General features: G+C 45.4%; 1 protein-coding gene across 1 annotated transcript; it reads left to right on the top strand.

Annotated features, from left to right (window-relative positions):
* Positions 1–2,826: 2,826 nt before the first annotated feature.
* Positions 2,827–25,974, top strand: RNF141 (ring finger protein 141). Its single transcript, XM_075325809.1, has 6 exons — positions 2,827–2,969; positions 13,345–13,536; positions 14,771–14,879; positions 15,027–15,211; positions 20,155–20,262; positions 22,113–25,974. The coding sequence occupies exons 2-6, from the start codon at positions 13,400–13,402 to the stop codon at positions 22,267–22,269; spliced, it is 696 nt and encodes a 231-aa protein (XP_075181924.1). The 5' UTR covers positions 2,827–2,969; positions 13,345–13,399; the 3' UTR covers positions 22,270–25,974.
* Positions 25,975–27,700: the final 1,726 nt, after the last annotated feature.

Below are 27,700 nucleotides of genomic sequence, written 5' to 3' on the forward strand. Positions count from 1 at the left end.
CACAGCATGATGCTCCCACCACCATGCTTGACTGTAGGGATGGTATTCTTGGGGTCGTATGCAGTGCCATCCAGTCTCCAAACGTCACGTGTGTGGTTGGCACCAAAGATCTCGATCTTGGTCTCATCAGACTAGAGAACCTTGAACCAGTCTGTCTCAGAGTCCTCCAAGTGATCATGAGCAAACTGTAGACGAGCCTTGACATGACGCTTTGAAAGTAAAGGTACCTTACGGGCTCGTCTGGAACGGAGACCATTGCGGTGGAGTACGTTACTTATGGTATTGACTGAAACCAATGTCCCCACTGCCATGAGATCTTCCCGGAGCTCCTTCCTTGTTGTCCTTGGGTTAGCCTTGACTCTTCGGACAAGCCTGGCCTCGGCACGGGTGGAAACTTTCAAAGGCTGTCCAGGCCGTGGAAGGCTAACAGTAGTTCCATAAGCCTTCCACTTCCGGATGATGCTCCCAACAGTGGAGACAGGTAGGCCCAACTCCTTGGAAAGGGTTTTGTACCCCTTGCCAGCCTTGTGACCCTCCACGATCTTGTCTCTGATGGCCTTGGAATGCTCCTTTGTCTTTCCCATGTTGACCAAGTATGAGTGCTGTTCACAAGTTTGGGGAGGGTCTTAATTAGTCAGAAAAGGCTGGAAAAAGAGATAATTAATCCAAACATGTGAAGCTCATTGTTCTTTGTGCCTGAAATACTTCTTAGGCCAGTTTCACACATCCTTCTTTTTGCCCGTTTGGTGGATCCGGCGCGCTCCCGTACAGTGAATACAGTACAATGACAGCGCAACAAGCGCCAGCCACGTGCTGTCATGTGACCGGCGCATGTGACCTGGAAGTTACAGCGATGTCATTGTACTGTATTCACTGTACGGGAGCGCGCCGGATCCGCGAAACCGCCAAAAAGAAGGATGTGTGAGTGAGCCCTTAATACTTGGAAACCAAACAGAATTCTGGTGGTTTGAGGGGTTGAATAATAAATGACCCTCTGAATAAACTTTTCACAATTTAAAAAAAAAGAAATAACATTCTTTTTTGCTGCATTTCACACTTCCAGGCTGATCTACAGTCCAAATGTCACAATGCCAAGTTATTCCGAATGTGTAAACCTGCTAAATCTGCAGGGGGTTGAAGACTACTTGTAGGCCCTGTATAGTGCATACCCCCATAACAGTGCCAGCTATTATACCCCCATAATAATCCCAACCACATATATAGTGCATACCCCCATAACAGTACCAGCAATTACACCCCAATAATAATGCAAATATAGTACATAGCCCCATAACAGTGCCAGCTATTATACCGCCATAATAATGCAAATATAATGCATATCCCCATAACTTATACCCCCATAAGGCAACCCCAAATATAGTGAACACCCCATAATAGTGCCAGCTATTATACCGCCATAATAAGGCAACCACAATTATAGTGAACACCCCATAACAGTGCCAGCTATTATACCCTCATAATAATCCCAACCACATATACAGTGCATACCCCATAACAGTGCCAGCTATTATACCTCCATAATAAGGCTACTTTCACACATCCGGTTTTAGCAGTGCGGCTCAATCCGGCTGTGAAACCTATGCAACGGATGCGGCGAAAACACCGCATCCTTTGCATGTTTTTACATGCGGTCGGTCCGTTTTTTTCCGGTTGCAGCACGTTACTGAGCATGCGCAGTGGAAAAAACCGCATGCGGCTTCCGGATGCGTTTTTTTCCGCATCGCGCCGCATTCGGTATCCATAGGCATGCATTGAAAATGCGCCGCAGCGGCCGGATGCGGCGCGATGCGGTTTTTTTTTGCCGGAGCAAAAAACGTTGCAGGGAACGTTCTATCCAGCCGCCGCATCGGCTAAATCTGCCGCATGCGGCAAAAAACTGACCGAACGCAAGCCCCTGCGGCACAATACGGCACTAATGTAAGGCTACTTTCACACATCCGGATTTTGCTCTGTGGCACAATACGGCGTTCTGCAGAAAAACCGCAACCGTTCCCTGCAACGTTTTTTGCTCCGGCAAAAAAAAAACGCATCGCGCCGCATCCGGCCGCTGCGGCGCATTTTCAATGCATGCCTATGGATGCCGGATGCTGCGCGATGTGGGAAAAAACGCATCCGGCCGCCGCATGCGGTTTTTTCCACTGCGCATGCTCAGTAGCGTGCCGCAACCGGAAAAAACCGGACCGACCGCATGTAAAAACGTATGCAAAGGATGCGGTGTTTTCGCCGCATCCGTTGCATAGGTTTCACAGCCGGATTGAGCCGCACGGCTCAAACCGGATGTGTGAAAGTAGCCTAAGTCTATGCAAAAAAACCCGCAACCGGCGTTACAAAAGCCGGTTGCGGTTTTTCTGCAGAACGCCGTATTGTGCCGCAGAGCAAAATCCGGATGTGTGAAAGTAGCCTAAGGCCAACCACAAATATAGTGAATACCCCATAACAGCGCCAGATATTATTATTATACCTCGATAATAATGCCAGTCACACATATCATATAGTGAATACCGCCATACAGTGCCAAGTATAATGTTCAATACTATTAGCAACCACAAATTATTGATATATAGCGCCAGTCACTATGGCGCCTGGCACAAATACCGCCACAGCAGTGCCAGCGGATCCCATGAGGCGCACATTGCTAATAAGGATCAGAACTGACCAGGCACGATGCCATGATACAGGGCCAGTGCCAGGCAAAAGTCACACAGCCTGGAAAGACATGTGCATGAATGACTTTCCCATATTAAAGATGGCCGCCACAGCTCGCTGGACGTAGCGTGATTACGTCAGATACACTCCAACGGGAGGCGGGGCGTGTGTCAGCTGTGTACGGAGCATCGGATGGGTGAATCCAATGCGCGAACCGGATAGTTCAGGGGCTGATCCCCCTGTATCCGCCATCCCCGGGCGCCTCCGGCCGCACATGGCCCCTGCGTCATCTATACACACAGGTATGTACACAACATACACAGACACACACAACATACACAGACACACACAACATACACAGACACACACAACATACACAGAGACACACACAACATACACAGACACAGGTATATGTACAACATACACAGAGGGACACACAACAGACACACAGGTATGTACACAACATACACAGACACACAGGTATGTACACAACATACACAGACACACAGGTATGTACACAACATACACAGACACACAGGTATGTACACAACATAAACAGACACACAGGTATGTACACAACATACACAGACACACACACAACATACACAGACACAGGTATATGTACAACATACACAGAGGGACACACAACAGACACACAGGTATGTACACAACATACACAGAGGGACACACAACAGACACACAGGTATGTACACAACATACACAGAGGGACACACAACAGACACACAGGTATGTACACAACATACACAGGTATGTACACAACATACACAGGTATGTACACAACATACACAGACACACAGGTATGTACACAACATACACAGACACACACACAACATACACAGACACAGGTATATGTACAACATACACAGAGGGACACACAACAGACACACAGGTATGTACACAACATACACAGGTATGTACACAACATACACAGGTATGTACACAACATACACAGCATACACAACATACACAGAGACACACGCAACATACACAGAGACACACGCAACATACACAGACACAGGTATATGTACAACATACACAGAGGGACACACAACAGACACACAGGTATGTACACAACATACACAGACACACAGGTATGTACACAACATACACAGACACACACACAACATACACAGACACAGGTATATGTACAACATACACAGAGGGACACACAACAGACACACAGGTATGTACACAACATACACAGGTATGTACACAACATACACAGCATACACAACATACACAGACACACGCAACATACACAGAGACACACGCAACATACACAGAGACACACGCAACATACACAGACACACGCAACATACACAGACACACGCAACATACACAGAGACACACGCAACATACACAGACACAGGTATATGTACAACATACACAGAGGGACACACAACAGACACACAGGTATGTACACAACATACACAGGTATGTACACAACATACACAGGTATGTACACAACATACACAGGTATGTACACAACATACACAGGTATGTACACAACATACACAGGTATGTACACAACATACACAGACACACAGGTATGTACACAACATACACAGGTATGTACACAACATACACAGACACACAGGTATGTACACAACATACACAGGTATGTACACAACATACACAGAGACACACACAACATACACAGACACAGGTATATGTACAACATACACAAGAGGGACACACAACAGACACACAGGTATGTACACAACATACACAGGTATGTACACAACATACACAGGTATGTACACAACATACACAGACACACAGGTATGTACACAACATACACAGGTATGTACACAACATACACAGACACACAGGTATGTACACAACATACACAGGTATGTACACAACATACACAGACACACAGGTATGTACACAACATACACAGGTATGTACACAACATACACAGACACACAGGTATGTACACAACATACACAGGTATGTACACAACATACACAGACACACAGGTATGTACACAACATACACAGGTATGTACACAACATACACAGACACACAGGTATGTACACAACATACACAGGTATGTACACAACATACACAGACACACAGGTATGTACACAACATACACAGGTATGTACACAACATACACAGACACACAGGTATGTACACAACATACACAGACACACAGGTATGTACACAACATACACAGACACACAGGTATGTACACAACATACACAGACACACACAACATACACAGACACACAGGTATGTACACAACATACACAGACACACACAACATACACAGACACACAGGTATGTACACAACATACACAGACACACAGGTATGTACACAACATACACAGACACACACAACATACACAGACACACAGGTATGTACACAACATACACAGACACACACAACATACACAGACACACAGGTATGTACACAACATACACAGACACACACAACATACACAGACACACAGGTATGTACACAACATACACAGACACACACAACATACACAGACACACAGGTATGTACACAACATACACAGACACACACAACATACACAGACACACAGGTATGTACACAACATACACAGACACACACAACATACACAGACACACAGGTATGTACACAACATACACAGACACACACAACATACACAGACACACAGGTATGTACACAACATACACAGACACACACAACATACACAGACACACAGGTATGTACACAACATACACAGACACACACAACATACACAGACACACAGGTATGTACACAGCATACACAGACACACACAACATACACAGACACACAGGTATGTACACAGCATACACAGACACACACAACATACACAGACACACAGGTATGTACACAGCATACACAGACACACACAACATACACAGACACACAGGTATGTACACAGCATACACAGACACACACAACATACACAGACACACAGGTATGTACACAGCATACACAGACACACACAACATACACAGACACACAGGTATGTACACAACATACACAGACACACACAACATACACAGACACACAGGTATGTACACAGCATACACAGACACACACAACATACACAGACACACAGGTATGTACACAGCATACACAGACACACACAACATACACAGACACACAGGTATGTACACAGCATACACAGACACACACAACATACACAGACACACAGGTATGTACACAGCATGCACAGACACACACAACATACACAGACACACAGGTATGTACACAGCATGCACAGACACACACAACATACACAGACACACAGGTATGTACACAGCATACACAGACACACACAACATACACAGACACACAGGTATGTACACAGCATACACAGACACACACAACATACACAGACACACAGGTATGTACACAGCATACACAGACACACACAACATACACAGACACACAGGTATGTACACAGCATACACAGACACACACAACATACACAGACACACAGGTATGTACACAGCATACACAGACACACACAACATACACAGACACACAGGTATGTACACAGCATACACAGACACACACAACATACACAGACACACAGGTATGTACACAGCATACACAGACACACACAACATACACAGACACACAGGTATGTACACAGCATACACAGACACACACAACATACACAGACACACAGGTATGTACACAGCATACACAGACACACACAACATACACAGACACACAGGTATGTACACAGCATACACAGACACACACAACATACACAGACACACAGGTATGTACACAGCATACACAGACACACACAACATACACAGACACACAGGTATGTACACAGCATACACAGACACACACAACATACACAGACACACAGGTATGTACACAGCATACACAGACACACACAACATACACAGACACACAGGTATGTACACAGCATACACAGACACACACAACATACACAGACACACAGGTATGTACACAGCATACACAGACACACACAACATACACAGACACACAGGTATGTACACAGCATACACAGACACACACAACATACACAGACACACAGGTATGTTCACAGCATACACAGACACACACAACATACACAGACACACAGGTATGTACACAGCATACACAGACACACACAACATACACAGACACACAGGTATGTACACAGCATACACAGACACACACAACATACACAGACACACAGGTATGTTCACAGCATACACAGACACACACAACATACACAGACACACAGGTATGTACACAGCATACACAGACACACACAACATACACAGACACACAGGTATGTACACAGCATACACAGACACACACAACATACACAGACACACAGGTATGTACACAGCATACACAGACACACACAACATACACAGACACACAGGTATGTACACAGCATACACAGACACACACAACATACACAGACACACAGGTATGTACACAGCATACACAGACACACACAACATACACAGACACACAGGTATGTACACAGCATACACAGACACACACAACATACACAGACACACAGGTATGTACACAACATACACAGACACACACAACATACACAGACACACAGGTATGTACACAACATACACAGACACACACAACATACACAGACACACAGGTATGTACACAACATACACAGACACACACAACATACACAGACACACAGGTATGTACACAACATACACAGACAGACACAACATACACAGACACACAGGTATGTACACAACATACACAGACACACACAACATACACAGACACACAGGTATGTACACAACATACACAGACAGACACAACATACACAGACACACAGGTATGTACACAACATACACAGACACACACAACATACACAGACACACAGGTATGTACACAACATACACAGACAGACACAACATACACAGACACACAGGTATGTACACAACATACACAGACAGACACAACATACACAGACACACAGGTATGTACACAACATACACAGACAGACACAACATACACAGACACACAGGTATGTACACAACATACACAGACACACACAACATACACAGACACACAGGTATGTATACAACATACACAGAGGGACACGGGTATGTACACAGCATACACAGAGGGACACGGGTATGTACACAGCATACACAGACACACACAACATACACAGACACACAGGTATGTACACAACATACACAGACACACACAACATACACAGACACACAGGTATGTACACAACATACACAGAGGGACACGGGTATGTACACAGCATACACAGAGGGACACGGGTATGTACACAGCATACACAGAGGGACACGGGTAAGTACACAGCATGCACAGAGGGACACTGGTATGTACACAGCATACACAGAGGGACACTGGTATGTACACAGCATGCACAGAGGGACACTGGTATGTACACAGCATACACAGGGACACTGGTATGTACACAGCATACACAGAGGGACACGGGTATGTACACAGCATACACAGAGGGACACGGGTATGTACACAGCATACACAGAGGGACACGGGTATGTACACAGCATACACAGAGGGACACGGGTATGTACACAGCATACACAGGGACACTGGTATGTACACAGCATACACAGAGGGACACGGGTATGTACACAGCATACACAGAGGGACACGGGTATGTACACAGCATACACAGAGGGACACGGGTATGTACACAGCATACACAGAGGGACACGGGTATGTACACAGCATACACAGAGGGACACGGGTATGTACACAGCATACACAGAGGGACACTGGTATGTACACAGCATACACAGAGGGACACGGGTATGTACACAGCATACACAGAGGGACACGGGTATGTACACAGCATACACAGAGGGACACGGGTATGTACACAGCATACACAGAGGGACACGGGTATGTACACAACATACACAGAGGGATACTGGTATGTACACAGCATGCACAGAGGGACACGGGTATGTACACAGCATACACAGAGGGACACGGGTATGTACACAGAGGGACACGGCTATGTACACAGCATACACAGAGGGACACGGGTAAGTACACAACATACACAGAGGGATACTGGTATGTACACAGCATACACAGAGGGACACTGGTATGTACACAGCATACACAGAGGGACACTGGTATGTACACAGCATACACAGAGGGACACGGGTATGTACACAGCATACACAGAGGGACACGGGTATGTACACAGCATACACAGAGGGACACGGGTATGTACACAGCATACACAGAGGGACACGGGTATGTACACAGCATACACAGAGGGACACAACATACACAGACACACAGGTATGTACACAACATACACAGACACACACAACATACACAGACACACAGGTATGTACACAACATACACAGACAGACACAACATACACAGACACACAGGTATGTACACAACATACACAGACAGACACAACATACACAGACACACAGGTATGTACACAACATACACAGACACACACAACATACACAGACACACAGGTATGTATACAACATACACAGAGGGACACGGGTATGTACACAGCATACACAGAGGGACACGGGTATGTACACAGCATACACAGACACACACAACATACACAGACACACAGGTATGTACACAACATACACAGACACACACAACATACACAGACACACAGGTATGTATACAACATACACAGAGGGACACGGGTATGTACACAGCATACACAGAGGGACACGGGTATGTACACAGCATACACAGAGGGACACGGGTAAGTACACAGCATGCACAGAGGGACACTGGTATGTACACAGCATACACAGAGGGACACTGGTATGTACACAGCATGCACAGAGGGACACTGGTATGTACACAGCATACACAGGGACACTGGTATGTACACAGCATACACAGAGGGACACGGGTATGTACACAGCATACACAGAGGGACACGGGTATGTACACAGCATACACAGAGGGACACGGGTATGTACACAGCATACACAGAGGGACACGGGTATGTACACAGCATACACAGGGACACTGGTATGTACACAGCATACACAGAGGGACACGGGTATGTACACAGCATACACAGAGGGACACGGGTATGTACACAGCATACACAGAGGGACACGGGTATGTACACAGCATACACAGAGGGACACGGGTATGTACACAGCATACACAGGGACACTGGTATGTACACAGCATACACAGAGGGACACGGGTATGTACACAGCATACACAGAGGGACACGGGTATGTACACAGCATACACAGAGGGACACGGGTATGTACACAGCATACACAGAGGGACACGGGTATGTACACAGCATACACAGAGGGACACGGGTATGTACACAGCATACACAGAGGGACACTGGTATGTACACAGCATACACAGAGGGACACTGGTATGTACACAGCATACACAGAGGGACACGGGTATGTGTGACGGGGTGTACAGCAGAGCAAGGAGAGACAACAGGCCGAGGAACGATCCAACAGGTTTATTCACAAGAATACAGGAACAGCACACGACAAGTCCAAATAAAACAGATTCGGGGGCCCTTCCCGACAATCCTCGGACCGGATTACAAAGCAATCGTCCTTACAGTAGTCCAAAGAGTTCCACACAATCCCACGGGCCGCCACACAGGCCTAGCTCCGTCCGTGTCCACAGCCACACAGGCTGGAGCTCCTGCTCCCTTCAAGTTTCAGCTCACTCTGCCTGAATCTCCCAGGTAAGCAGAGTTTACACTAGTTGGACTCTAGGCACACCTCCCCCTGGCCATTTGATGCATGAATGGACTTTAGACTGCTGGCTCTGTTCTGTTTACCAAGTTGTTGTTGGAGAAGTCCCATGCTGAGAAGAACAATATATATATGCAACCCCCACCAAATCAATGACAATAGCTACTGCTGAAGCCTGAGTGCAAGATGATACAGGCTGGGGGGAAGGTATGGTCACTTACATCCCAAGACATAGTATTACAGCAAATACAGTGAGAAGGTAAAATACATCACATGGCATCTTATACAAAAATATGGGATGGAGAAAACTACATACATCATGACAGTATGTACACAGCATACACAGAGGGACACGGGTATGTACACAGCATACACAGAGGGACACGGGTATGTACACAGCATACACAGAGGGACACGGGTATGTACACAGCATACACAGAGGGACACGGGTATGTACACAGCATACACAGAGGGACACTGGTATGTACACAGCATACACAGAGGGACACTGGTATGTACACAGCATACACAGAGGGACACGGGTATGTACACAGCATACACAGAGGGACACGGGTATGTACACAGCATACACAGAGGGACACGGGTATGTACACAGCATACACAGAGGGACACGGGTATGTACACAGCATACACAGAGGGACACGGGTATGTACACAACATACACAGAGGGACACGGGTATGTACACAGCATACACAGAGGGACACGGGTAAGTACACAACATACACAGAGGGATACTGGTATGTACACAGCATGCACAGAGGGACACGGGTATGTACACAGCATGCACAGAGGGACACGGGTATGTACACAGCATACACAGAGGGACACGGGTATGTACACAGAGGGACACGGGTATGTACACAGCATACACAGAGGGACACGGGTAAGTACACAACATACACAGAGGGATACTGGTATGTACACAGCATGCACAGAGGGACACGGGTATGTACACAGCATGCACAGAGGGACACGGGTATGTACACAGCATGCACAGAGGGACACTGGTATGTACACAGCATACACAGGGACACTGGTATGTACACAGCATACACAGAGGGACACGGGTATGTACACAGCATACACAGAGGGACACGGGTATGTACACAGCATACACAGAGGGACACGGGTATGTACACAGCATACACAGAGGGACACGGGTATGTACACAGCATACACAGAGGGACACGGGTATGTACACAGCATACACAGAGGGACACGGGTATGTACACAGCATACACAGAGGGACACGGGTAAGTACACAACATACACAGAGGGACACGGGTAAGTACACAACATACACAGAGGGATACTGGTATGTACACAGCATACACAGAGGGACACGGGTATGTACACAACATACACAGAGGGACACGGGTATGTACACAGCATGCACAGAGGGACACGGGTATGTACACAGAGGGACACGGGTATGTACACAGCATGCACAGAGGGACACGGGTATGTACACAGCATACACAGAGGGACACGGGTATGTACACAGCATGCACAGAGGGACACGGGTATGTACACAGCATACACAGAGGGACACGGGTATGTACACAGCATACACAGAGGGACACGGGTATGTACACAGCATACACAGAGGGACACGGGTATGTACACAGCATACACAGAGGGACACGGGTATGTACACAGCATACACAGAGGGACACGGGTATGTACACAGCATACACAGAGGGACACGGGTATGTACACAGCATACACAGAGGGACACGGGTATGTACACAGCATGCACAGAGGGACACGGGTATGTACACAGCATGCACAGAGGGACACGGGTATGTACACAGCATGCACAGAGGGACACGGGTATGTACACAGCATGCACAGAGGGACACGGGTATGTACACAGCATGCACAGAGGGACACGGGTATGTACACAGCATGCACAGAGGGACACGGGTATGTACACAGCATACACAGAGGGACACTGGTATGTACACAGCATACACAGAGGGACACGGGTATGTACACAGCATGCACAGAGGGACACGGGTATGTACACAGAGGGACACGGGTATGTACACAGCATACACAGAGGGACACGGGTATGTACACAGCATACACAGAGGGACACGGGTATGTACACAGCATACACAGAGGGACACGGGTATGTACACAGCATACACAGAGGGACACGGGTATGTACACAGCATGCACAGAGGGACACGGGTATGTACACAGCATGCACAGAGGGACACGGGTATGTACACAGAGGGACACGGGTATGTACACAGCATACACAGAGGGACACGGGTATGTACACAGCATACACAGAGGGACACGGGTATGTACACAGCATACACAGAGGGACACGGGTATGTACACAGCATACACAGAGGGACACGGGTATGTACACAGCATACACAGAGGGACACGGGTATGTACACAGCATACACAGAGGGACACGGGTGTGTGTACACAGCATACACAGAGGGACACGGGTGTGTGTACACGGCATACACACAGACGCACACATACAGGTACATGCACAACATACACCCCCTCCCCCCCCCCTCCCCAACCCCCCCTGCAGCGTCTTTGTGTATAGTGCACACATCACACGGAACGTTGTTCTCTGCTGTTTGTAGTGGAGATCAGACCGGTGACTCTCTGCTCGGGCTGTTCTAGTGCTCACAGCAGCACAGAGTATTTCAGGAGAGGGTTGTGTTGATCCTGTAGAAAGTCACAGATTAACAGACCTCATTGCTCTGCGCTGCAGGAGACGCGGTTCCTTCACGGTGTCTTATTGATTAGCGCTTCTCCTCATTGGATCCAGCCCGTCCTGTGGGGCTCATTACCGCATTACTTAGTGGGAGGGGCCAGGTTTCCCGCAGCACATTGTATTTAAGGAGAGGTGTATATTTGTATCCCACCTTTGCAGGATTGCAGAACAAGACCTAAATTCTCTTGAGGAAGGGATTCGGCCGCCCCCAGCCATGGGACAGCAGCTGACCAGCCAGGCCGTGATGAACAAGCTTCCTGAGAAAGTCGTCAAACACGCGGCCCTAGTGCGCGAGAGCGGCTTCCTGACGTACGAGGAGTTCCTGGGCCGAGTGGCGGAGCTTAATGATGTGTAAGAGAAGGACGTATATCAATCACCCCTCACTCTGTGCATGACTAGTAGAACTCTGCCTGGTAGCATAGAGAGTCCATAGCATTCCTGCGTCACTGCTCTGGCGGGGGTGGGGTCTTTAGCGTCACTGTGTCGGGGTGGTTGGTCCTTAGCGTCGCTGTGCCAAGGGTGGTTGTTCCTTAGCGTCACTGTGTCAGGGTGGTTGGTCCTTAGCGTAGCTGCGCCAGGGGTGGTTGGTCCTTAGCGTCGCTGCGTCGGGGGTGGTTGGTCCTTAGCGTAGCTGCGTCGGGGGTGGTTGGTCCTTAGCGTAGCTGCGTCGGGGGTGGTTGGTCCTTAGCGTAGCTGCGTCGGGGGTGCTTGGTCCTTAGCGTAGCTGCGCGTTGGGGGTGGTTGGTCCTTAGCGTAGCTGCGTCGGGGGTGGTTGGTCCTTAGCGTCGCTGCGTCGGGGGTGCTTGGTCCTTAGCGTCGCTGCGTCGGGGGTGGTTGGTCCTTAGCGTCGCTGCGTCGGGGGTGGTTGGTCCTTAGCGTCGCTGCGTCGGGGGTGGTTGGTCCTTAGCGTCGCTGCGTCGGGAGTGGTTGATCCTTAGCGTCGCTGTGCCAAGGGTGGTTGGTCCTTAGCGTCGCTGCGCCGGGGGTGGTTGGTCCTTAGCGTTGCTGCGCCGGGGGTGGTTGGTCCTTAGGGTCGCTGCGCCGGGGGTGGTTGGTCCTTAGGGTCGCTGCGCCGGGGGTGGTTGGTCCTTAGCGTCGCTGCGCCGGGGGTGGTTGGTCCTTAGCATCGCTGCGCCGGGGGTGGTTGGTCCTTAGCATCGCTGCGCCGGGGGTGGTTGGTCCTTAGCATCGCTGCGCCGGGGGTGGTTGGTCCTTAGCGTCGCTGCGCCGGGGGTGGTTGGTCCTTAGCGTCGCTGCGCCGGGGGTGGTTGGTCCTTAGCGTCGCTGCGCCAGCGGAACAAATATCTGGATGAGTGAAGCCTACAGAGGAGGGCGCTGTTGGATGGCGCTCCTGGACAGGAAAGCTGTAAATGAAGCCTATTCTTATACTCGTACACTATAGTGCCGCCATATGTCCGTCCAGCAGTGTTCCCTGTAATGTACAGTGAATAGTCTTATCCTGCCATCGCCGGTCTGGTCACCTTGGCGTCGTTCATGCGCAGCGCCCCCTTTGTGCTGGCCGCTTGTATCGCAGGTCTCGGAGGGGACGCGTTTCTGTTTTCTGACTTGCTCTCTCCTATCGCAGCACGTCGAGGCTGGCCGCGGGGCAGGACAAGCATCTCCTGTTTGAAGTGCAGCCGGGCTCGGACTCCTCCGCTCTGTGGAAGGTCGTGGTCCGCGTTTTGTGCACGAAGGTGGGTGCGACCCGTGGCTTTATATCAGGCTGGATCGGGCACTAGTGTTAGCTTTGACCTGCTGAGACTTGTAGTTCCACAACCGATGATGCTCATTAATGATTTTGCCTTTGTGTACACTCTGTCACATTTATTGTTTCTCTCCAGATTAATAAGACGAGCGGCATCGTGGAGATATCGAGGATCATGAATCTCTACCAGTTCATCCAGCTGTACAAAGACATCACCAGCCATGCCACCGGCGTGTTCACCCAGAGCAGCGAGGCCTCCGAGGACCACGCCCAGAGCCTGGCATCGCTCTCCTCCTGCCAGGCCAGCATCCTAATGGGGAGGTAAGTGATCACCCCACCCAATATGACCACCCTCTCCCCATCTGCACCGTGCTCGGCCGCACACGTCAGCACAGGGGACCCCCCCCCATCTGCACCGTCCTTGGTCGCACACATCAGCGCAGGGGACCCCCCCCAACTGCACTGTCCTCTGCCGCACACGTCAGTGCAGGGACCTCCCCCATCTGCACCGTCCTCTGCCGCACACGTCAGTGCAGGGACCCCCCCATCTGCACCGTCCTCTGCCGCACACGTTAGCGCAGGAAACCCCCCCCCATCTGCACCGTCCTCTGCCGCACACGTTAGCGCAGGAAACCCCCCCCCCCCATCTGCACCGTCCTCTGCCACACACGTCAGCGCAGGAACCCTCCCATCTGCACCGTCCTCTGCCGCACACGTTAGCGCAGGAAACCCCCCATCTGCACCGTCCTCTGCCGCACACGTTAGCGCAGGAACCCTCCCCCATCTGCACCGTCCTCGGCTGCACACGTCAGCGCAGGAACCCTCCCCCATCTGCACCGTCCTCGGCTGCACACGTCGGCGCAGGGACCCACCCCCCCATATTCACCATCCTCGGCTGCACACGTCGGCGCAGGGACCCACCCCCCATATGCACCGTCCTCGGCTTCACACGTGAGTGCAGGAACCCCCTCTATCTGCACCGTCCTCGGCCGCACACGTCAGCGCAGGGACCCCCCTCCATCTGCAGCACACGTCGGCGCAGGGACCCACCCCCCATATGCACCGTCCTCTGCTTCACACGTGAGTGCAGGAACCCCCTCTATCTGCACTATCTGCACCGTCCTCGGCCGCACACATCAGCGCAGGGACCCCCCCCCCCATTTGCACCGTCCACAGCCGCACACGTCAGCACAGGCCCCCCCCCTCTAATCAGCACCGGCCTCCGCTGCACACGTCAGCGCAGTGACAGGCAGTTTACAGTGAATCTTTCCTGTCTGCTTGTTGCTGGCACGCTGCACTAAAGTCCGCTCCACCTCCTCTTACAATGTTTATGTTGGAACAGTCCTGAACATGTTGGCAGAAAGGAGGATTCTACAAAGGAAGCGGCACTGACACCTAATCCTTCACATGGGCGAGATAATGGGGGGAGGGGAACTGTACTGGCGGATGCTTTATTGTCTATTATTGTTTTATATTAAAAGGATTTGGTCTCCTGAAGCCTCACCATGGAAAGAATAATGTGTATCATGAAATAGTATTCACACCCCGTGAACTCTTCCACGTTATAACAAACAATCTCATATGTAACAAGACTTTATGACGCGTGAAGAAAATGATACCTGGTTTTCTAAATATTTAAAAAAATATATATAAAGCTGAAAATTGTGACGTGCAATTGTATTCAGCCCCCGAGTCACTACGTTTTGTAGGACCACCTTTCACTGCAATTACAGCTGTGTTTTGGAGTCTGTTTGTAACAGGCTCCATCCATCTTCCCATCAACTCTGACCAGCTTCCCTGCCCCTGCTGAAAAAAGCCTCCCCACAGCAAGATGCTGCCTCCATCATGAGTGACGGTAGGGATGGTGTTTTCAGGGTCAGGTGCAGTGTTAGTTTTCTGCCACACATAGGTTGGATGAGACTAAATAAGAACTATAAAACTAACATAACCCTGCTTTACTTTCCTCCACAACTTTATCCCTGACCTGTCAGATGTGTTCCTTGGTTTTCATGATGCTGCTTGATCCCTGATATTCTCCCACAAACCTCTGAGGCCTTCACAGAACAGCGGTAGTTATAAGGAGAAGAAATTATGCACCAGTGTCTCAATTTACTAATTATGTGATTTCTGGAGGCAAATGGTCAATCAGACTATAGGGGACTGAATAAAAATGCACATCACAATTTTCAGATTTATGTTTTTGAAATATTTAGAAAACCCTGTATCATTTCCCTTATAAAACACTTGCAACATAATGTTGGAATATCACATAAAATCCCAATACATGCAAAAATCCAGCTTCATATTCTTCTGCATAGTGGGCAGTGTTATAGTTTTATTCGTGTACATAAGAGCAGTATTATAGTAGTTATATTCTTGTACATAGGAGCAGTATTATAGTAGTTATATTCTTGGAAATAGGAGCAGTATTATAGTAGTTATATACTTGTACATAGGGGCAGTATTATAGTAGTTATATTCTTGTACATAGGAGCAGTATTATAGTAGTTATATTCTTGGAAATAGGAGCAGTATTATAGTAGTTATATACTTGTACATAGGGGCAGTATTATAGTAGTTATATTCTTGTACATAGGGGCAGTATTATAGTAGTTATATTCTTGTACATGGGGGCAGAATTATAGTAGTTATATTCTTGTATATAGGGGGCAGTATTATAGTAGTTATATTCTTGTACATGGGGGCAGTATTATAGTAGTTATATTCTTGTACATAGGAGCAGTATTATAGTAGTTATATTCTTGTAAATAGGAGCAGTATTATAGTAGTTATATACTTGTACATAGGGGCAGTATTATAATAGTTATATTCTTGTACATAGGGGCAGTATTATAATAGTTATATTCTTGTACATAGGGGGCAGTATTATAGTAGTTATATTCTTGTACATAGGGGGCAGTATTATAGTAGTTATATTCTTGTACATAGGGGCAGTATTATAGTAGTTATATTCTTGTACATAGGGGCAGTATTATAGTAGTTATATTCTTGTACATAGGGGGCAGTATTATAGTAGTTATATTCTTGTACATAGGAGCAGTATTATAGTAGCTATATTCTTGTACATAGGGGCAGCATTATAGTAGTTATATTCTTGTACATAGGGGGCAGCATTATAGTAGTTATATTCTTGTACATAGGGGGCAGCATTATAGTAGTTATATTCTTGTACATAGGGGGCAGCATTATAGTAGTTATATTCTTGTACATAGGGGGCAGTATTATAGTAGTTATATTCTTGTAAATAGGGGCAGTATTATAGTAGTTATATACTTATAAATAGGGGCATTATTATAGTAGTTATATTCTTGTACATAGGAGCAGTATTATAGTAGTTATATTCTTGGAAATAGGAGCAGTATTATAGTAGTTATATACTTGTACATAGGGGCAGTATTATAGTAGTTATATTCTTGTACATAGGGGCAGTATTATAGTAGTTATATTCTTGTACATAGGGGGCAGTATTATAGTAGTTATATTCTTGTACATGGGGGCAGAATTATAGTAGTTATATTCTTGTATATAGGGGGCAGTATTATAGTAGTTATATTCTTGTACATGGGGGCAGTATTATAGTAGTTATATTCTTGTACATAGGAGCAGTATTATAGTAGTTATATTCTTGTAAATAGGAGCAGTATTATAGTAGTTATATACTTGTACATAGGGGCAGTATTATAATAGTTATATTCTTGTACATAGGGGCAGTATTATAATAGTTATATTCTTGTACATAGGGGCAGTATTATAATAGTTATATTCTTGTACATAGGGGGCAGTATTATAGTAGTTATATTCTTGTACATAGGGGGCAGTATTATAGTAGTTATATTCTTGTACATAGGGGCAGTATTATAGTAGTTATATTCTTGTACATAGGGGCTGTATTATAGTAGTTATATTCTTGTACATAGGGGGCAGTATTATAGTAGTTATATTCTTGTACATAGGAGCAGTATTATAGTAGCTATATTCTTGTACATAGGGGCAGCATTATAGTAGTTATATTCTTGTACATAGGGGGCAGCATTATAGTAGTTATATTCTTGTACATAGGGGGCAGCATTATAGTAGTTATATTCTTGTACATAGGGGGCAGCATTATAGTAGTTATATTCTTGTACATAGGGGGCAGCATTATAGTAGTTATATTCTTGTACATAGGGGGCAGTATTATAGTAGTTATATTCTTGTAAATAGGGGCAGTATTATAGTAGTTATATACTTATAAATAGGGGCATTATTATAGTAGTTATATTCTTGTACATAGGAGCAGTATTATAGTAGTTATATTCTTGTAAATAGGAGCAGTATTATAGTAGTTATATTCTTGTACATAGGGGCAGTATTATAGTAGTTATATTCTTGTACATAGGAGGCAATAATATAGTAGTTATATTCTTGTACATAGGGGCAGTATTATAGTAGTTATATTCTTGTACATAGGGGCAGTATTATAGTAGTTTTATTCTTGTACATAGGGGCAGTATTATAGTAGTTATATTCTTGTACATAGGAGCAGTATTATAGTAGTTATATTCTTGTACATAGGTGCAGTATTATAGTAGTTATATTCATGTACATAGGGGCAGTATTATAGTAGTTATATTCTTGTACATAGGGGGCAGTATTATAGTAGTTATATTCTTGTACATAGGGGCAGTATTATAGTAGTTATATTCTTGTACATAGGGGCAGTATTATAGTAGTTATATTCTTGTACATAGGGGGCAGTATTATAGTAGTTATATTCTTGTACATAGGGGGCAGTTATAGTAGTTATATTCTTGTACATAGGGGCAGTATTATAGTAGTTATATCCTTGTACATAGGGGGCAGTATTATAGTAGTTATATTCTTGTACATAGGAGACAGTATTATAGTAGTTATATCCTTGTACATAGGGGGCAGTATTATAGTAGTTATATCCTTGTACATAGGGGGCAGTATTATAGTAGTTATTCTTGTTTATAGAGGCAGTATTATAGCAGTTATATTCTTGTACATAGGGAGCAGTATTATAGTAGTTATATCCTTGTACATAGGGGGCAGTATTATAGTAGTTATTCTTGTTTATAGAGGCAGTATTATAGCAGTTATATTCTTGTACATTGGGAGACTATTATTGAAGACAGAATGAAATATACAAGTTTTTGGCTAAAGGACAAACTGTTCCTTATTTCCAGGAGTCCTTGGATCCGTTTTTTGTCCTTTGCTGACCCTTTTTCCCCGTTTTCCAGGGTGAAGCAGCTGACGGATGAGGAGGAGTGCTGTATCTGTATGGATGAGCGAGCTGATCTGATCCTGCCCTGCGCTCACAGCTTCTGCCAGAAATGCATTGACAAATGGTGAGAGGCGGCGGCCGTCCTCCTGGTGTGGCTGTGTCTATACTTGTGCTGGGATTACAGCGGTGGTTGTATGGTCAATATTGGCTTATGTATTTATAGACTTTTATATTTGATGACTTGCTATTTTCTTATCTTCTTATTGTGAATTCTGTCGTACTTTGGTCACACCCAGAGCTGTAATCCAAATGCTCCCGGCTTAATGTGCAACATGGTGCTGGAGTGTGGGTGATGATTAGTGTTTGAAGATAAATAAAAAAGATTTATTGGCGCTGAGAATCCGCACTGTGATGATGGGAGCCTCCATGATTTATTTCTCACGTGTCCTCCACTGCAGCCACCACTAGAGGGAGCACACTTTTATCCTGTACATCTGTATATAGTGAGCTCCCCCTAGTGGTGGCTCCTGCCAGGCACAATTTCATTAATTGATCCTATAGATTACAACAATGAGTACACCCCTCACATTTTTTGTATATTTTCTTATATCTTTTCTTATGACGCTGTGATACAATGTACAGTGTCAGTGTGCAGCTTGTATAACAGGGTACATTTGGTGTCCCCTAAATAACTCAACACACAGCCATTAATGTCTAGACTGCTAGCAACAAAAGTGAGTACACCCCAAAGTCAAAATGGCCAATGTGTGCCCAAAGTGTGAATATTTTGTATGGCAATCATTAGTTTCCAGCACAGCCTTAATTGTCTTTGGTATCAAAGTCACCGGAGATTCGCAGGAGCCGCTGGATCCTCTTCATCCTCCATGATGACATCCCGGAGCTGGTGGATGTTAGAGATCTTGCGGTCCTCCACCTTTCGTTTGAGGAGGCCCCACAGATGCTCCATAGGGTTTAGGTCTGGAGATGCTTGGCCAGTCCAGCACCTTAACCTCCGGTTTCTTTAGCGAGGCAATGGTCATCAAAGAGGTGTTTGGGGTCATTTTTATGGTGGAAAATGAAGGGGGAGATCATGCTCTGCTTCAGTATGTCACAGGACATGTCAGCATTCATGGTTCCCTCAATGAACTGTAGCACCCACAGCCAGCAGCACTCAGCAGCCCTAAACTGTGACCCTCCACCACCATGCCTGACTGTAGGCAGTACACACTTTTCTTTGTACTTTTCTCCTGGAGCCGTCACACACAATGGACACCATCTGAACCAAATGAGATTATCTTGGTCTCATCAGACCACAAGACGGTCCCAGTAATCCATCTCCTTAGTCTGCTTATCTTCAGAAAATTTCTTGCTGGCTTTCTTGTGCATCATCTTTGGAAGAGGCTTCCTTCTAGTTTGATATTCATGTAGAGCAATGTGATGCAGTGTATGGTCTGAGCAGTGACGGGCGGACCCCCCCACACCCCTGTAACCTCTGCAGTGTGCGGTGTATGGTCTGAGCAGTGACGGGCGGACCCCCCCCACACCCCTGTAACCTCTGCAGCAATGCTGGCCAAGCTAATGCGTCTATTTTGAAAAAGACGACCTCCGGATATGGCGCTGAGCTCATGCACTCAGCTTCTGTAGTCGGCCATGGCAAGGCCTGTTCTGAGTGGATCCTGTCTGGTTATACCCCTGTATGGTCTTGGCCACCGTGCTGCAGCTCAGTGTCAGGGTGGTGACAATCTTCTTATAGCCTCGGCCATCTTTATGTAGAGCAACAATTCTTTTTTTTTTTTTTTTCAGATCCTCAGAGAATTCTTTGCCATGAGGAGCACCAAATTTACACTGTTCTACGAGCTGCACACTGACACTGTACATTGTATCAGTGTTCGCGCTTAGTTTCTACGGTCAGTTTGGGCGGACAGCTTAGCTGTGATAATCACATGATCTAACCAGAACCTTTTCTTCTACCAGGAGCGACCGGAACCGCAATTGTCCCATCTGCCGCTTGCAGGTGACCGGAGTGAACGACTCATGGGTGGTGTCAGATGCCCCAACGGAGGAAGATGTTGCAAGTTACATACTAAATTTGGCTGATGAGGTTGGGCAGCCCCATGACACCGTCTTCTAAATACATGGTCTGCACACCCGCTAGCTGACCATTGTTTTATGTGCTTGAAGGACACCAGTGTATGATTGTAAGGTTACAAAACGCGTGCGTCACCCTCTGATCACCATTTACAGCTTCCAAAAAGAATTATTAACCATTGTCAGTGCAGTCATTGAATACATACATTACTGATCCTGAGTTTCATCCTGTATTATACTCCAGAGCTGCACTCACTATTCTGCTGGAGTCACTATCACAGGATATAACTCAGGATATATCCTGATATATAACTCAGGATCAGTACAGGATAAGTAATGTAATGTATGTACACAGTGACTACACCAGCAGAATAGTGAGTGCAGCTCTGGAGTATAATACAGGAGAAGTAACGCATGACATTGACTGCGTCAACAGAATAGTGAGTGCAGCTCTAGCGTATAATACAGGATGTTACTTGGGATCAGTAATGTATGTACTCTGTGACTGCACCAGCAGAATAGTGAGTGCAGCTCTGGAGTATAATACAGGATGTTACTTGGGATCAGTAATGTAATGTATGTACTCAGTGACTGCACCAGCAGAATAGTGAGTGCAGCTCTGGAGTATAATACAGGATGTTACTTGGGATCCATACAGGATAAGTAAGTATATGTATGTACACAGTACTGCATCAGCAGAATTGTGAGTGCAGCTCTGGGGTATGATTCAAGATAAGTAATGTATTTTACAGTATATACACACTGATAACACCTGCAGAATAACAAGTGTATCTCTGGAGTATAGTACAGGAGGTAACTCAGGATGAGTAATGTAGTACACAGTGTCTGCACAAGCAGAGTAGTGAGTACAGCTCTGGAGTATAATACAGGATGTAACTCAGGATCAATACAGGATAAGTAATGTAATGTATGTACTCAGTGATTGCACCAGCAGAATAGTGAGTACAGCTCTGAAGTAAAATACAGGAGAAGTAATGTATGTACACTGACTGTGCCAGCAGAATAGTGAATGCAGCTCTGGAGTATAATACAGGATGTTACTCGGGATCCATACAGGATAAGTAAATATGACATTTATGTACACAGTACTGGGAGTGCAGCTCTGGGGTATAATTCAGGATAAGTAATGTAATGTATGTACACACTGACTACAGCTGCAGAATGAGTGCCGCTCTGGAGTATAATACAGGATGTAACTCAGTATCAGTAATGTATAAAGGCGTATATTCTGTATATAATGGTGATCAGAGGTGACAGATGCTTCATTTCTGTACATACACACTTGTTTGCTTTGTCTGAATGTAATGTCCGGCCTGGTCTGTGAATTACCGCAGCAGACGAGCTACAAGGTGCGCGCGATGTGTGACCCTTCCCTGACGGGGCAGGACGCTGGAGACGAGCCCATGTAATGTATGACGTCCGGAGCGCTGGAGACGCTGTGATATAGTGTGGACACGATTCTGCTCTTTTTAAATTATTTGTGTTGTATGTGTCGGGTATTTTTAGGAAACTTTTCTCTGCACTTTGTGAATATTGTATATATATTATCTCCACCTTCTTCTAATCATCGGGGTTGGTTGATGCAGACTGTGTGTAATGGTGGAGGATTGCATTATTAGTTACTTCCTAAATAACACACATTTTAGCTAGATTTACATTTTACTTGTGTGAAAACCACAATATAATCCTGCAGATATCAGGCCTGTGCTGGTGTGACTGGGGGCTCATGGGGCAGGGTTACCTCCAGCATTGTAGGTGCTGGGACTCCTGATGTGTGAAGCTTGGAGTATACAGGATGTAATGTGCTGACAGCTGCGCTCCGGCACCGGGCAGAGCCATGGAGCACTGCAGCCCTTATTATATACACGGACAGGATTGTAGTTCTATGGTTCCTATTACAGCAAAAGTAATAATTAAAGGACCGTTCTACTTATACTCAAATGGTTTATTATAGCACCACTGCCAACACGGGAGTATAAATGAGTAGCATTTAGTACGTAAGAGGACAAAATTAATAAAATGTGTGCTGCCCCTTTAAGACCACAGTTATGCCGCCTCTTGGTTGACTGCAGCTGAGAATAACTGCGTCGCCATCTAGTGGCTAATATTATATTGCACCTATGTATTCTTTTCCGTAACATACAGAACTCTTATGGGGTTATTCCCAAAATGGCAAATAATCCCTTATTTATAGAGTAGGGTGTATATAATTCGCAGGTAGCGGGGGGCACAACTGCACCTGAGATTCCGACAAAGGGGCTCCGGAGCCATTAATACTTATTTCTAGTTGTTTGTTTCCTGAAGGGGTTTAAGTGTGGGGGGGGGGGGTTTCTTGTTTTTGTGTTTCTGATTGTTGGACAGATTTTAGTTTTGGAGCAGATTCCATCAGGAGCGGCTCTGAATATATGGCATGTACCGTATTTTTTTTAATGCTCCACACATTTTTCAATATCTAAAGTGGAGGGGAACAAAAAAAAAGCTCCCCAAAACAAACAAACCTCTGTCTGCAAATGGCCTAAAAATTATTCCTGTAGCCTAAAAATTTCCCCCCCCCGCGGCCTAAAAATGAATCCCCCCTCGGCCTAAAAATGAATCCCCCCTCGGCCTAAAAATGAATCCCCCCTCGGCCTAAAAATGAATCCCCCACTCGGCCTAAAAATGAATCCCCCACTCGGCCTAAAAATGAATCCCCCACTCGGCCTAAAAATGAATCCCCCACTCGGCCTAAAAATAATCCCCCCCTTGGCCTAAAAAATAATCCCCCCCCCCCCTCGGCCTAAAAAATAATCCCCCCCCCCCTCGGCCTAAAAAATAATCCCCCCCCCCCCCCTCGGCCTAAAAAATAATAATTCCTCCCCCCCCTCGGCCTAAAAAATAATAATCCCCCCCCCTCGGCCTAAAAAATAATAATCCCCCCCCCTCGGCCTAAAAAATAATAATCCCCCCTCGGCCTAAAAAATAATGCCCTCTCGGCCTAAAAAATAACCCCCCCCCAGCCTAAAAAAATAATCCCCCCTCGGCCTAAAAAATAATAATCCCCCCTCGGCCTAAAAAATAATAATCCCCCCTCGGCCTAAAAATAATCCCCCCCCCCCTCGGCCTAAAAATAATCCCCCCCCCCCCCTCGGCCTAAGAATAATCCCCCCTCGGCCTAAAAAATAATCCCCCACCCTCCCCCCGGCCTAAGAATAACTCCCTCTCAGCCTAAACATTATTTTTTTCAGCAATAAATGTATGGGGATTTTTTCTGTTTTTTATTTTGTAGAACTTTTTAGCAATATTCCCAGTTACACCGTATATGTAGCATATAATTCTGTGATTGCAGAGAAGGCAGCGATTGTTATTTGGCTACTGGGGTGTTTGGAGGGGAGTGAGGACTGCAGCTCCTTCTCCTTTTCAGACTTGCCTGAGACTTCACTAGATAATCATAGCTTAAAGGGGATGTCTTCTAATGGTCTCCCATGTACACTACTACTTTCCTGCACAATTGCTTGGTTGGCCACCTGAAGGCTAAGGTAGTTGCTTAATGTCCACCATGCTTTACACTTCAGCTTTTCTTGTTTAAATCATCAACTTTTTACACTTTATAATAAACACTAATATCCGACACCGCTTTGGCTCGGGTACAGTAAAGCCACCATTACTAAACTTAATCCACTGGTCACCTGACCGCACATCATCCTCTTCATTTCCTTGTGATTTGAATGTTGTTCACGTCGCCCCCCCCCAATAAAAAAAATGGCTGCCTCATATTTTGAATTTGCTTATTTTGACCATACGCCTCGCGCTGCTCATAGTGATATTTATTCGTGTGACCTTTTTGCCTTGTACACGCAGAGCGATACACGTACTAACGCGGCGGCCTTTGTAAGGTAAGAAACTGTGTTTACTGGAAATATGTTAAGAAATTAGGAACTGTCAAAAAATTGTATTTTATGTGTACAAAAATAAAAAAATATTTTGAAACAAATTTGTTGTTCAAATCATTTTAACCAAAATAGAAATATTCTGAACTTTAAAAAAAAAGAAAAAAATTATTTATATATATATATATATATATATATATATATATATATATATATATATATATATATATATATATATATATATATATATCACATATATATAATGTGTGTGTGTATATATATATAATATATATATCTCCACACACACACACACACACACACTATATATATATATATATATATATATATATGTGTGTGTGTGTAATATATATAATTATATGTAATGTATAATATATATATTAATATATATATTTTTTTTTTTTAGAAATTTTAGTTTAGATTTTTATTTCCATGTTATTTTAATTTTCACAATCTACACTGAACACAATTTTAAACCCAACACTTTATTTTTTTTATTTTATTTTTTTCCCATTTTTTTCATGAGCTGAACTCAAAGATCTAAGACTTTTTTTTTTTCTATGGACACAAACAGCTTTTTGCTTTCAAAATTTAGACAAATTTGTGAATAACTTTTGAAAGAAAAAGTCCTTTTGTGTAAATAGATAAGTCTTGGATCTTGGAGTTCAGCGCATGAAAAAAGGCAATAAAACAAGTGTGTTTTAACATTTTTGTTCAGCGTATTTCTGCTTTGTATTTACGTCTTCCTTTATGCACATGCAGATTGGGTGAGCATGCATGTGTCCCCATATGGTAACACTGGCTCATCGGTCGGTGGCTTACCTGCCTGAAGGACAAGGGGATCAGATGTATGAATTCACAGCACCTGATCTATATCTTCTGTGACACCGTCTGGCTGGGGAGAGTTAGTTCGTTCCCCCATACGTATCCAATGGTCGACTGAACCCACCAAAATCTGCTCTGTGTTTGGGCTACTTGGCGACATGAAGATGACCTTGTTACATTAAGACCTCCTGACTAGTCCTAGAAGTTGCGACCCGGATACAATCAACTCCAAAAAAAACTTTTGCTGTCATAGGGGCAGTTTTTGCCTTTTTTTTTTTTTTTTGTTGCAAATTTTAGAGCCTGATTGATGAGGGGTTTTGTTTTTTCTGTTTTGGTTTTTTTTTGGGGGGGGAGGGGGTTTGTTTTGTTTTTTTTGTATTTTTTTAATACAAATTGGTGCTTTTGCTATAGTCTTAACCAGCTCCACTGTCAGAAAAGTGAACGGAGCGAGGTTAGGAAGGGACATGGCCGATATCGCCCTAAAAATTCATCATAATTTATGCCAGAAATTAAATAAATCTTTATTTTTATATATCGTTAACATATTCCGCAGCAGTTTACATACATCAGGAACACTGTCTTTGGAGTGTGGGAGGGAACCGGAGGAAACGCACGCAAACACGGGGAGAACATACAAACTCTGTGCAGGAGTTGTCCTTGGTGGGATTTGAACCCAGGACCCCAGCGCTGCAAGGTGCCATAAAATGTGTCAGCTCTTAGCTGGAATAATTTTTCCGGAAGGTG

The sequence above is a fragment of the Anomaloglossus baeobatrachus genome, chromosome 10 (genome assembly GCF_048569485.1).
Source record: "Anomaloglossus baeobatrachus isolate aAnoBae1 chromosome 10, aAnoBae1.hap1, whole genome shotgun sequence".
In the NCBI taxonomy this organism is placed as follows: Eukaryota; Metazoa; Chordata; class Amphibia; order Anura; family Aromobatidae; genus Anomaloglossus; species Anomaloglossus baeobatrachus.

What these genes read in the sequence shown, in the direction of transcription:
- RNF141 (XM_075325809.1), top strand. Translation starts at nt 13,400, where the DNA reads ATGGGACAGCAGCTGACCAGCCAGGCCGTGATGAACAAGCTTCCTGAG. An exon ending in GCCAGCATCCTAATGGGGAG is followed by an intron (nt 15,212 to 20,154) that starts GTAAGTGATCAC and finishes CCCGTTTTCCAG; the next exon opens with GGTGAAGCAGCTGACGGATG. An exon ending in CAGAAATGCATTGACAAATG is followed by an intron (nt 20,263 to 22,112) that starts GTGAGAGGCGGC and finishes TTCTTCTACCAG; the next exon opens with GAGCGACCGGAACCGCAATT.